The following is a 12,203-nucleotide window of genomic DNA, read 5'->3' as shown; positions in this document are numbered from 1 at the left end:
CTAAAAAATTAAGAAACACAGTCCTAATCAGTGTTGGTCAAGTTACTTGAAAAAAGTAATCAGTTACTAATTACTGATTACTTCCCCCAAAAAGTAATCCCGTTACTTTACTGATTACTTATTTTCAAAAGTAATTAATTACTTAGTTACTTAGTTACTTTTTAAAAACACGATTTACAACCTGAAGAGGTGATAAAGCGATAGATCTTTCAGCCCAATTCTACTTTTTCTACATAATCCATCATACAAAATGCAATCAAATGGAAAAGTCTCTTTTTAAAATTTGTTTTATCAGTTTTAATCTTTTAACTTTATGCATCAAGCAAAAATTTAATTATATGCAACATTCTCTGACTTGAATAAATTAGTTTAACATTTAAACCTATTTTCTACACATTCCAGCACATAAAATAAAATATTTTTTGTGTTTACACTCAGTCTTTCAAATAGATGCAAGTAAAACACAGCAGAAAATAAATAAAGTCAAAGACTCAGCGGTCCTTTTGCTCTATTTTCACCTGTAAAGCAGGAGTGGGGTAGGCGGAGGTTTACCCTGGTGCAGGTGTGCCGCAGCGGTCAGTTGAAGAATCCGCGAGTTTCTCTGTGAATTTCCCATTACGTCGTTGCGCACTCGGTGCTTGCTTGGAAGTTTAGGGGGTTTTTTCGCTGTAAAAAGAAGTTTTCTTCCCACACACGATGGACACTAATATTTTTGTCACTTTTTATAGAATCAAACTCAAAGTAAGGTCAGTACTTCTACGCTTTAAACGCTGCACGCTCATACTCTCTCCCGCACTCGATATATGATCGATTGTTGATCTGCACACAGCTGTTGTCACGAACGGCGCACTCGCTTACGTCACTGTCATGAGACATTCTCGCAAAAAAATCACGGTTTCAGTAACACAGCGTTCCTACGTGAAAGTAAGTGTAATCTAATTACCGTTTTTGCAATAGTAATCCCTTACTTTACTCGTTACTGTAATCCGATTACTTTTTTCAAGTAACGCGTTACTGCCCATCTCTGGTCCTAATCAAGTGTTTTTAATCCAATATCAATTTAATTTTTAAAGCGCTCAATCTTTTAGTTCAGGTCGCTTCATACTGTAGGGTAAAGACCCTGCAATAATACAGAGAATACCCCAACAGTCAGACGAATCCTCATGAGAAAGCACTTGGCAACAGTATTCTAGGGTTTTACTGTTGGGGTAGTCACCGAAGACAACTTCAAACCTCAAAAGGTTCATGTCAATCGAAAAAACAGGATGAATGGATGGATTGGTCATCCCATGGATGCTGGGCATCGGAAATATTTATGTACTGTATCTGCTAAGGTAAGCGTGCCAGCGCACTTTTAGAAGCATGTTACATGTCGTCCCTCTCTACATTTTTACTCATGTCGTTGTAACCAATGATTAAAAAAAACACGACTTGCATTTTAAGGTGCTATTTGCTGCAGTAAGTGAGTTGCTCACCCCAAGACGAGATAGCATACAGTGGATATGTGACATTAGAGCAACATAGTACATCTGGAGGAAGTGAAACCAAGATAGGAAGCTGAAAGCTGTTAAAATACTCTCTGCTAAAAAACCTGGTGCTTGGAAGGTAATATCCAACTAGTTTAGGAAACACATGTCCAGCAGCTGTTTGCAGAAAACAGCTGGTGCGAGCTCTGATAAAGCATTGTAGCAACAGCAATGCCATCGATATGGTAACGAAACTGGTGGTTGGAGACAACAGTATAATCAGAATTCTTGTGACTGTGTGCAATGAATTAGAAGACGGTTAGCAAATCCGACTGCTCAGAGTGATACAGCAGTAATAAAAGTAAGTCGTGATATTCATCATGCATATAATGATCATATTAATCATGCATATAATGATCATATTCATCATAATATTACATTGTTGTTTTGATGGTCACTGCAACTATTTGCAACTGGTTGCCAATCACCAACAACTCATTTTACTAAGTCGCAAGACGGCTTTTTGCTCTGATGTGACAGAGCCATGAATAAGTGAGCAGAAAGAAGCTAAAATGTCTTTTGAAGGTGAAATTTTTCACAGAAAGATTGAAGAATGAGGACGATGGTGGCAGAATAGCGCTAATCAAAAAGGGTTCTACAGTTTTCAGTGAAGCCACCTGATTCAGTTTCCTCTGGTGTCATCTCTTTGAGGGAGCGTGCAGCATGTTTATTTTACTTAGCAACTTTGTTGAGGTCTAATGTTCACGTGTGTGTTGCTAAGCGTTTGTTTATTCACTGCATTTCTCGTGTGTTCGCCTTGTTTATCTCGTTAGGCTGATAAGAAGGATCCCCAGGGCAACGGCTGCATTACAGGATTTGAGGTTTTGCTGCAGAAACAGCTGAAGGGGAAACAGATGCAGAAAGAGATGGCCGAGTTCATTCGAGAACGGTATCTGCTACGTTCACTTTTTTAATGTTTCATTTTGTTCACACTTTGTCCTCGGGTTACTGTGACAACCATACAATTGTCATTAAAAACAAACCATTTCTCCTTTTTTCATGCTTGCTCTTTCATGTACATCAGTGCATTGCACAATAAAGGAAATGAACATGGAAACATTGTTGCGTACATGCCGTGTGGTAATCACCCTCTACTTCCTTCTCAGGATAAAGATAGAAGAGGAGTACGCTAAGAATCTCTCCAAGCTCTCACAGATCCCTCTAGCAAGCCAGGAAGAAGGGTGAGTGGCTGTGAAGAAGAAAGACACACAACCTGCCCTCATCACAGAGCGCCCTGTCACACATGGGTGCATGGATCAATATATAAAAAAAAAAAAGCCGCATGTCAACATTTGAAAAGCACTGTGCCAGGCTTCTCACTTTGAAGCTGCTTTAGAGTTGTGCAGGTTGTAAGTACTGCGTTTTAGGCTCCTTCCTTAACAGTGTATTCTGTAATTGTATTGCACAATAGAGGGTACATCTCTTTAAGATATTTCAGCTTTAAACATTAGAGCTGGTTTAAATTAAGTAATTTACAATGACAGTGAACTTTGCTGATAATTTATCCCCTACATATATTACATGTAGGATACAATAAACATAAAGTTATTCCAGGTTTAGGTAACAAGCTTATACATCTACTTACTCTTAGCTCATGTGCTACGTGTCTGATCAGGTAAGACTGTCACATCAAATTTGCAGAGTGTTTAAAACTATACAAATGTGAATTTTATTTCTTAGGAATCAACTTGTCCCTTATAATTATTTTCACCTATTTTATACTTTTGTACTCAGTTTCCACAATCGAGCTTTAAAGTCTGCCATGAGTGATATTGCTAGGTGTAAATTGACGCTAATGCCGAATTAGTCGGCCAATTAGACAATCCAGCAGACAGCTCCTCAGTGAGCAAGCCAATCAAGTAGCCAATCGCGCGAGACATCCCGATGTGAGCTGGAGTCTGGAGGCCCTGTCAGTGAATCTGTGGCCATCCTGTAAAACCACTGCATGCTTTGATCTCCATCCTGCAACACATTCCAGCTATTAAAAGAAAGCACAGGAGAGGAGACACAGACGCATGCGAAGAGAGGGGGTGTGTTAGGAGATTGAAGGGGAGAGGGGAGGGGAAGGTGTGAAGCCCTGCTGGGGGAAAGAGAGTTTCCAGCCACTCCTCTTTTATCCTGTTTGACAACACACAGGATATCATGCTGAGGTGAGAGCAGCTCTTTGTCTGATTCACCGAGGGCACACAGGAACATGTATGTGAATCTCTTAACCTCAGCCTTTAATAGAAGCTCAGGGGTTAACGCAAGTTAAACTGCTGATTATTTGATGTTCACACTATCTAAATACGGATGAAGCACAATTTTTATTCAAATTATGATACATGTGGCCATGATGAAAGATTGTAGTGGCAATATAGGGCAGCAGAATCCTCAGCTAATAAAAAACTAATCACACAAACAAGGAATTTGTTGTGTTGCAAAAAGACAGTGGTGCAGAGAAAGACTATAAATTATACTTTTACTTTATACAAATACTTAGGAATAATTAGCATTGCAGCTAATTCATAAAATTATCCTAAAATATAATGTTAAATAATTAAATGATACCTAAATTAACCACTATTTTACAGTTCATGTATTGGTTTTTTTACGTTTGATTTGGTTTTTAGGCATTAAAACTAAGCAGAACTGCTCTTCTAAGATGGTTTACAATAACTTGCAGTTTCCTACTTTGCCAGTGATGTAACTTTGATTTTTTGTAACTTTTCTTGCCTAATCTCAGTGTAAGTCGTTCATGTGGTGCAACTACAGTATAAAACAAGTCTTTGGCTTGAAAACAACGTGGAAGTGCCTCTAACTTGGATTCCTATTAATGGCCACCAGATGGCGAGACATCTGGTTCCTAAAAGACTTCCAGTCCTACAGAATTCTGGGAGAAAATGGCCCGCAGACTTGAAAACTTTATGATGTCAGTCACTCATTTTGAGTCGTACTGAATAAAGCATTGTTCATGTTGCTAATTTCAGTCATTCAAGGTTTCAGAAAAGAAGATTACACAAGAAACACTCAGTGTCTTATGACTTGTGACTGACAGTGAGTGTGATCTTTTTTGTTTGTTAGATCTGGTTTGAAAACACCAAGATGATGATGCCAAAAAATGCTTGAGGCTTCAAAACAGGAATTTAAACAGGAACTTTAATAATTCATAAAAAGTTTTATTTAGAAAAAAAGTGACTTTAAAACTTGCTGGCAGAATACCTGTACAAGAGTTATGTCTTTCTTTAAATATTACGGGCTAAAACAAATCACTCAGATTAATACATGAATGTGTGTTGTTGCTGATTTGGTTGCTAATGTTAGCTACCATTAGCTAGCTAACATTCTAGCTAACTTTCAGATTCTTCTAGACTTGAGCTAGCATATTTTGAATTCAGCAAAAATAACATAGGCTGAAAAATATTGGACACTTTATTTGACATTATTATCATTTCTATCAGACAAAGAAAGAAGGCAAACTGTACACGGATGTAAGGGGGGTTCAGCTACACTTACCCTCCCTTTCAGTGTTTACATGCATATAAGATAACCCCTCTTCATGCTAGGATGGTAACAGAGTGGGATGGAATTGTCCCATATAGAATCCAGATTATGCCAGCCAGCTCAGTCTGCCCACACCCACAAAAGTGCAACACAATGCTTTCATTATGCCGTCCCTAAGGCTGGCTCTGTTGTCACACAGGACAATCACTGTTTTGTTGGTCGGTTCCTACCATCCGACCAGCCGCAGCCCAGAACCAGCCATCTATTTATTCCTGAATTTGCCATTTGTTTGGTGGGGATGTGAGGCATGTGACCATTTTTTTTATAGTTACCAATACTGTACTATGCTGAATGAGGAAGTGCATGGCAAGAGATTCATTTTCCCTGAGATGCAGCATTTTGTTGCCAAGTGACTGTCACTTGGGAATGCAAGATTGCAGGCACATGGCACATATAAGTTATTGAGTGTGAAGAATGTTTGAAGTGGTGCAGTTTTTCCAGTTTGGAATCATAATATCCAGATTCCTCTTAGTTCAAGGTTTGTCTTTCATCTGATGTCTTTTTAAGGTGGAAAGATACTGCATCTGTATGAGCTGTTAATCTGGTCTATATTGAGCAAAGAATAATAAAATAGCCTTCTTGTGTGTAGAAAAGGAGTGTTTTCAAGCTTATTTTTCTACCCACAAACCAAAAAATTGATTTATTAGGTGAAAAAGTTGTATTTCAATTCAATCATTTAAGTCAGTTTTTAAGCACGCATGCCAAACATTTGATGGTTCTAGATTTTTGAATGTGAGAATTTTCTGCTTTACTTAAACTCGTGTTACACTCAGCTGAACATTAGAATAGAATAGAATAGAATAGAATAGCCCTTTATTGTTATTGTATATGTACAACGAAATAAGGATTTTATGACTTGAGCAAAATATAAATAAATAAATATCTTCAGCGCATTGGTCAGACCTCAAGGATATACAGATTACATTTCAGTGAGTACCACTGAATGTAAACAGAAGTGTTGCTTATTTATAGGAAGATTCTGTCGGTGGTGCTGTTTTCTTTGTTCAGCCATGGTGGCTGACTCTTTTAATGCTGACATCTATCTTCATTTCAGCCATACCTTTGTTACTGAGGCATCAAACATAAACACATCTGCTTTCAGTCTTTAAAGACAACGATGTCACTGTTATGACAAAAGGGTCAATTTCTGTAGTTCCCAATGTAAAGTGTGTGTGAACTCCGATAGTTAAGGTTAGACTTTTCAGAAGACACTGACACATTCACACAATTTCACACAGGCAAATCGACTTGTTAAAACCAATGAGTGTAGAAAACAGTCGTGGGTTAACACATGCTGTTTTTATGTGCCAGTGACTGCTCAATTTAGATGTATGTCTCCCCTTTCATTTAGATAGAAGCTTTAAAATAGCTCTCCAAATAAGGCCCTAGAGATATTACCAAGATGGTTGTCGAGTTGCATGACTTGTGTCTAGCAGGACTTTTCGAGAACTTTAAAAGCAGGAAACTGAAATGTTGTCTTGAGTCAAGGGGTTGGTGTGTATCGTGGCCTAGGTGTCACAGGGTGAGAGGCTGGGTATAACCTGGACACACTAGAATCAACAATTAAGCCAACACCCGGTGGTGCATCAGTTTTTTATGCCATTAATTTTTTATGATGATATTAGCTATCTGTCAGGCAAATCATTTCATAATTAAAAAAGCAAAGAAGAGGTGGGAGAAACAAGAATGAACTTATTAAGCATTTAATAGGCACAAACCTTCACCTGAAGAAAGGTGCACAGCTTATTCCGCAACCTGATTGGACGACACTGATGATTTGGTGTAACTGTTATAGAAATCATGCTTGCTGATTGCCGTTAGGCAGCTTTTGTTGTATCTAAGCTTTAAAATGATCTCTATGATTTGAAAAGCTCGCAATGGTTTAGATGGCGTCGATCTGGAGGTACCCGAATTTGCTCTGACAGTGTTTGGAATGTTCTGGATGTCAGTGTGAGGGAATTCCACAGGTCTTCCACTCAGAGCGGCGCTTTGAAGTGACCCGCTGACCCGCGAAGACCTCCAGTCCTGGACTTAAAGCCGTGTGTCTGTGACTGTCTGCCTAAGCAAGTGATTGTTTTACAGTCTTCATGATCTTGTTGCCATAAACCATTCTGTCTAAGAATGCAAACATATATCTGCACTATTAAAAAGACAAGTTGCGTGTGAAGATAATGTAATGTGCACCATCTCGTCTTCAAAACAAGCCTTCTGAGTTTTACTGCCCCCAGCTGTGTTGAGAAAGCTGCACTCGAAGCTGAGAGAATAAGTGGAGCCATATCTCATGTCCCATACATCCTAATCATCTGTTGAACTGGCGGTGGACCTCAGCTCAGCTCTGTAGATTTACCGGTTACTTGTGCTTCTGTGAACTTTTGCACTGACTACTCATGAGCCTCAACTCTGTGTGTGTGTGTGTGTGTGTGTGTGTGTGTGGGGGGTTCATCCTGCTCCCTCGGCTCCGTCTTACCCCCCCATTTTCTCTGACAGCTTCCATGCCCACCCTATGAGTCTTTATAAAAGTGTGTGTGGTCTTTTATTGTGTAATATATTAACCACTCACACTCTCCCTCCTTCTTATCTGCTCTCAGTACTCTGGGGGAGGCTTGGGCCCAGCTGAAGAAGAGCCTGGCAGACGAAGCTGAAGTTCACCTTAAGTTCTCCTCGAAGGTAATTCATCAAACTCTGTCGGATCCGGTTAATAAGATATGAAACCAAATATTAACTAAACAGATTTTTCATAGTATTCTGACTGCCTGATTATTCGCCATGCCTGTCTATCTCTTAAAGCACAAAAGGGCATACAATAGATGCAGACAGGAAAAGCTTAGCAACAATGTGGCAACCAGAGACCACGGAATGTCTCAATAACAGGCAAAACTACCAGTGGCAACATGAAGTGGGTGGATACCAATAAACACAAAGCTAGCATCGCTATATTATACAAGATATGTCCAGTGTTTGTTTTGTTTACAAAATGCTGAATGGATTCCTCCCCCGCACACCACAGACATAGTTTAGACCAAACCAGAACTGGCTTTAAGAGGCAACATTGTTTTCTTTGGCCAGATTACATTCACAACAACAGCTTAAAGTTAGTCGTGGTAAAAAAGAAAGAAAGGACACCCTCTGTCACTTTAGGAAATACCTAACCTGGTTTTAGCAGGTCTTAAAATTAGATTATATGCAAAGTGAGATTAACATGACATATTGCACCGTGCCATTATTTATTTAAGACAAACTGAGAAAATGGAACATGGAAGTACATGGTGACAACATATTTTGACTTTTACACTGATATAAAAGTGAATACATGCACAAAATGAGGGTGCTGTTTCTTGTTTTATTTGTGTTTCTCTTATCAGAATGATTAAAACAAACTAACAGTTAGTGCCTTCCACTCTGGACAGGAATCAGTTTGTCTCTGCTATTCAATTCAACTTTATTTATACAGCGCCAGATCACAACAGTCGCCCCAAGGCTCTTTATATTGTAAGGTAGACCCTAGAATAATACATACAGAGAAAAACCCAACAATCATGTGACCCCCTATGAGCAAGCACCTTGCCGATAGTGGGAAGGAAAAACTCCCTTTTAACAGGAAGAAACCTCCGGCAGAACCAGGCTCAGGGAGCCATCTGTCGCGACCAGTTGAGGCGAGAGAAGGAAGACAGGATATTCTGATTGAATGCGACCTAGCTTTATAATACGTTATTTGCGTTGCATCACATTTGTAAAAAAACACAACATTTTTACAGTTTTCATTCATTTGAGATCGCACGTTTATGAGAATGCACAAACAAAGGTCTAAATGAAGATTTCTTCACTTTTTGTTTTGTTTTTTTAACCGACTTTGTTTAGCCAAAGTTCAGTTCGCTTCTTCAGTCTGATGCATTAACAACCAGCCACTCAGTTTATCCACAGCTGTTTGGAAACTACAGAGTACTGGTGTGAACACTTCTGCTGAGCTTTCTGTTAAAGCCCATCAATTCCTCTTTTCCCCAGGCTCCTGCTTTTTTAAAAGTGGGTCATTTAAACCTACACTGAAAATAGGTTTAGCTTAGATAAAAGCCATAAGATGTGATCTAACCCAGTTAACTTTTTAACGTAACCTTCAGGGACCCTGAACAGTGATAAATGTGACTGTGGCCCTGTGATTTGAACAAAGAGACTTCCTGCATCTCCCTGTGAGCGTCTCTTATTCATAGAGCCAAGGCTCTTATTTCACCTTACAGTTACTGAATAAACTGGGGGATGTTTTATCAGGTGGACTAATGTTTCCAGTTGTTTAACCTCTTTAAGCCTTATGATGAAGAGGTCACACTGTATTTTATTGGCTGATCACTCCAGACGGTCGCTGCTGCTTGGTTTTACAGTACGTCCATATTGGCTGCGGGTACTGCAGCCTACAGCACATGTGACTCACTAGGCAGACAGACTGCCTTCTAATACAGTGACATAGAGTAAAGGGCTTCCTGATGGCTCTGTGGGCTGAAGCACATGTGTGTGACACGGAGGCTTTGACTCAACATTTTATTTATTGATTTATGTTAAAAATAATTTTTAATCGCGATTTCCCCACAAGCAGAAAGGCTGCGGGAACCGGTAGCAGATGATTTACGAGCGAGGCATCTTCTGTCTTAAGAACTCAGTAATGCTTTCAAAGTCTTCAAGGGGCCAGCTAGCGCTCTTCATTTTCAGATCGTTTTCGATGTTTGATGTCGAAGGAAAGAGGGGAAGACAAAAGACAGAGGCCAGGATTCCAGCTGGAGTGATGGAGGAAATGGAATCGGTGATGTTATCCTCCAGGGATGCACAGATGTGCGGCACTTTTCCAGGTTCTTGGAGGAGAAGGAAGGGTTTAAGTGGAAATGAATTTTGAATGACGGTGTGATTGCAGGAAGGAGCTGCACATCTCATTCATCACTGACAGCTGGGACAGGACACCACATTGCATATTACCAGTGACGGGCTTGCTGCTGGCATTCAAAAATAATATGGCCTTGTCAGAAACTTGGATCTGGAAGATGTGCTGTTAACTTTAAAAGCCACTTTACCAATAAAGGATCAAGCAAAAAGAGAAGCAAATGAATGATAACAACTGAGATTCTGGTTTTTGCTTGGCTCCTTCATATCAAAGCATTTGTGATCTAAAATAGCTCAGTGTCAGAAGATGATGACATGATATATGGAATGCAACCAGAGCGAATGGAGCTAATTAAGGTTCTGGATAATTAAATCTGATAAACAGAGAGGTGATTAAAGGGTGTCCCTTTGTGATTAATCACTAGCATTACTGTAATCTAAACTCTATAAACCTGAGTTGCTCTTGAAGAAGAAGTCATTTTATTGAAACTTCTCTTAATGTGCATTAACAGTCGCTGTATTTGTTGTTCAGTGCATGAATCTGCCTGACACATTTGTTTTCCCTTTCAGCTACCAGAATTCTGAAACCAATCAAAGTACCACATGGTTTTGAGTAGTGAACACTATAAGTCACGAAGTGCTAAATGAGACCAAACTTGGCTCTATTTTGTATCAGTGTCAGGACATACAATGGACCTGAGTGGCTTAATGACTTTTCTATCCGTTATTTTGTAAATACGGTCATGTTAAAAAAAAAAGGACATGTAAAAACAACCTCAAATGACTGACAACAAATGACATATTACACTATCCTTATTCATTTAACAGCAACTAAGTATAAATGCAGAAGCAGATGGTGTGAAATATTAAGTGCATCATGTGATTTGGTAGCTTGTAGAAGCATTTGTACCTGTAATAAAGTGAAGTAAGCTTTTTCTGTTTGACTTTATGAGTCTCTCACATCATTGTGGAGGAACTTTAGCCCACTCTTATTTGAAACGTTGCTTTAGCTTATTGAGGTTTGTGGGAATTTGCTGGGATGTCCACTCCCGGGAGACTTTCTCCTTCTGTGAATAATCTTCCTCACTTACATTTTCTGTGGTTTGTTGTTGATTCAACAAACCAAAGTATATGAATGCTAAACTGTTTTTGACTAGCCAACAGTGCAAATATTTGGCTAATTAGCCACTAGCAAAACTTTTGGCTAATGTCTGTGCCTCTCACCTTTTTATCTCAAAGAAGAAGATACTCAGAAATTTTGGAACTGTAAGTTTAATGAATCAATTCTGTCATAGCAGGAAAGCTGCAGTCAGTATTTCTCCTGTTTGCTATTTATTCCTGCTGTCTGCTGTCTATATGTTATTACGGCACAGTTGGTGTAGAGCATTGTACATGTACAATGACAATAAAGGGCTATTTTTCTATTATAGCAATGGCCAGTCATGTTTTACTGACAAACGCTTGCCTGAAACTAGCTTTTCATCATTTTTTTTCTGCTCAGAAAAAATCAGTATTCAGTATGTGTTGTTTTCTTTGAGCAGCTCCAGAGTGAAGTGGAGAAGCCCTTCCTGACCTTCAGGGAAAACTTTAAGAAGGACATGAAGAGGCTCGACCACCACATTGCCGACCTACGGAAGCAGATGGTTGGCCGCTATGCGGCTGTGGAGAAGGTATCCAAGCTCATACAAATATAAGAACTCATGTACGTTATATTATTTCATATGGCAGTATAAACTATTTAGGGAATCATCTCACTGCTGATTATAATTCCACATTTCTTCTATAAGCAGATGGCTGTTTCTCATCTGTTGGATATTTTGTCTTTGTTTATATATACAATAGAAAGCAACTGGGTAAAGCTCGTCTAACATCATCTGTCAGTGTCTTTATGATCAGCGATCATGCTGAGAAAGGACTCAACAGTTTCTCTCAAATAAAGTAATCTGATGGGCGACTGAGCATTTAAAGCAGGACTGCAAATAAGTTACTGACATTGTTGGCTGTCAAAAGAAAGCTTTAACACTGAATGATGCATGAATGGTGCAGACAGCATTATCACTGTGGTGAATTGAAGAAGACTGTAACATTATTTTATCGTGTTAGCGTGATGCTGCACATTGTTTAAAGGAAAACATTTGCTGCCTGAAGCTCAGCCAGAAATTCAGATTGTTTTGTGAAAGTCTTTACTTCAGACTCTTATCTCTGGCAGGCTCGTAAAGCTCTGTCTGACAGGCAGAAAGAGTTGGAGCTAAAGACGCAGCAGCTGGAGAT

General features: G+C 39.3%; 1 protein-coding gene across 1 annotated transcript in view; it reads left to right on the top strand.

Moving 5' to 3' along the window:
• gas7b (growth arrest-specific 7b) overlaps window positions 1-12,203 on the top strand; it is a 60,495-nt gene that overhangs the window by 40,775 nt on the left and 7,517 nt on the right. The window contains exons 7-11 of the mRNA XM_026177417.1: window positions 2,300-2,415; window positions 2,633-2,707; window positions 7,658-7,736; window positions 11,474-11,602; window positions 12,142-12,203. The exon at window positions 12,142-12,203 is cut by the window's right edge and continues 62 nt beyond it. Of these exons, the coding sequence (XP_026033202.1) occupies window positions 2,300-2,415; window positions 2,633-2,707; window positions 7,658-7,736; window positions 11,474-11,602; window positions 12,142-12,203 (461 nt within the window). The remainder of the gene's footprint in view (window positions 1-2,299; window positions 2,416-2,632; window positions 2,708-7,657; window positions 7,737-11,473; window positions 11,603-12,141) is intronic.

The sequence above is a fragment of the Astatotilapia calliptera genome, chromosome 8 (genome assembly GCF_900246225.1).
Source record: "Astatotilapia calliptera chromosome 8, fAstCal1.2, whole genome shotgun sequence".
NCBI classification, from domain to species: Eukaryota; Metazoa; Chordata; class Actinopteri; order Cichliformes; family Cichlidae; genus Astatotilapia; species Astatotilapia calliptera.
Note: the sequence above shows the minus strand (reverse complement) of the source record. Positions and strands in the feature narration are given on the sequence as shown.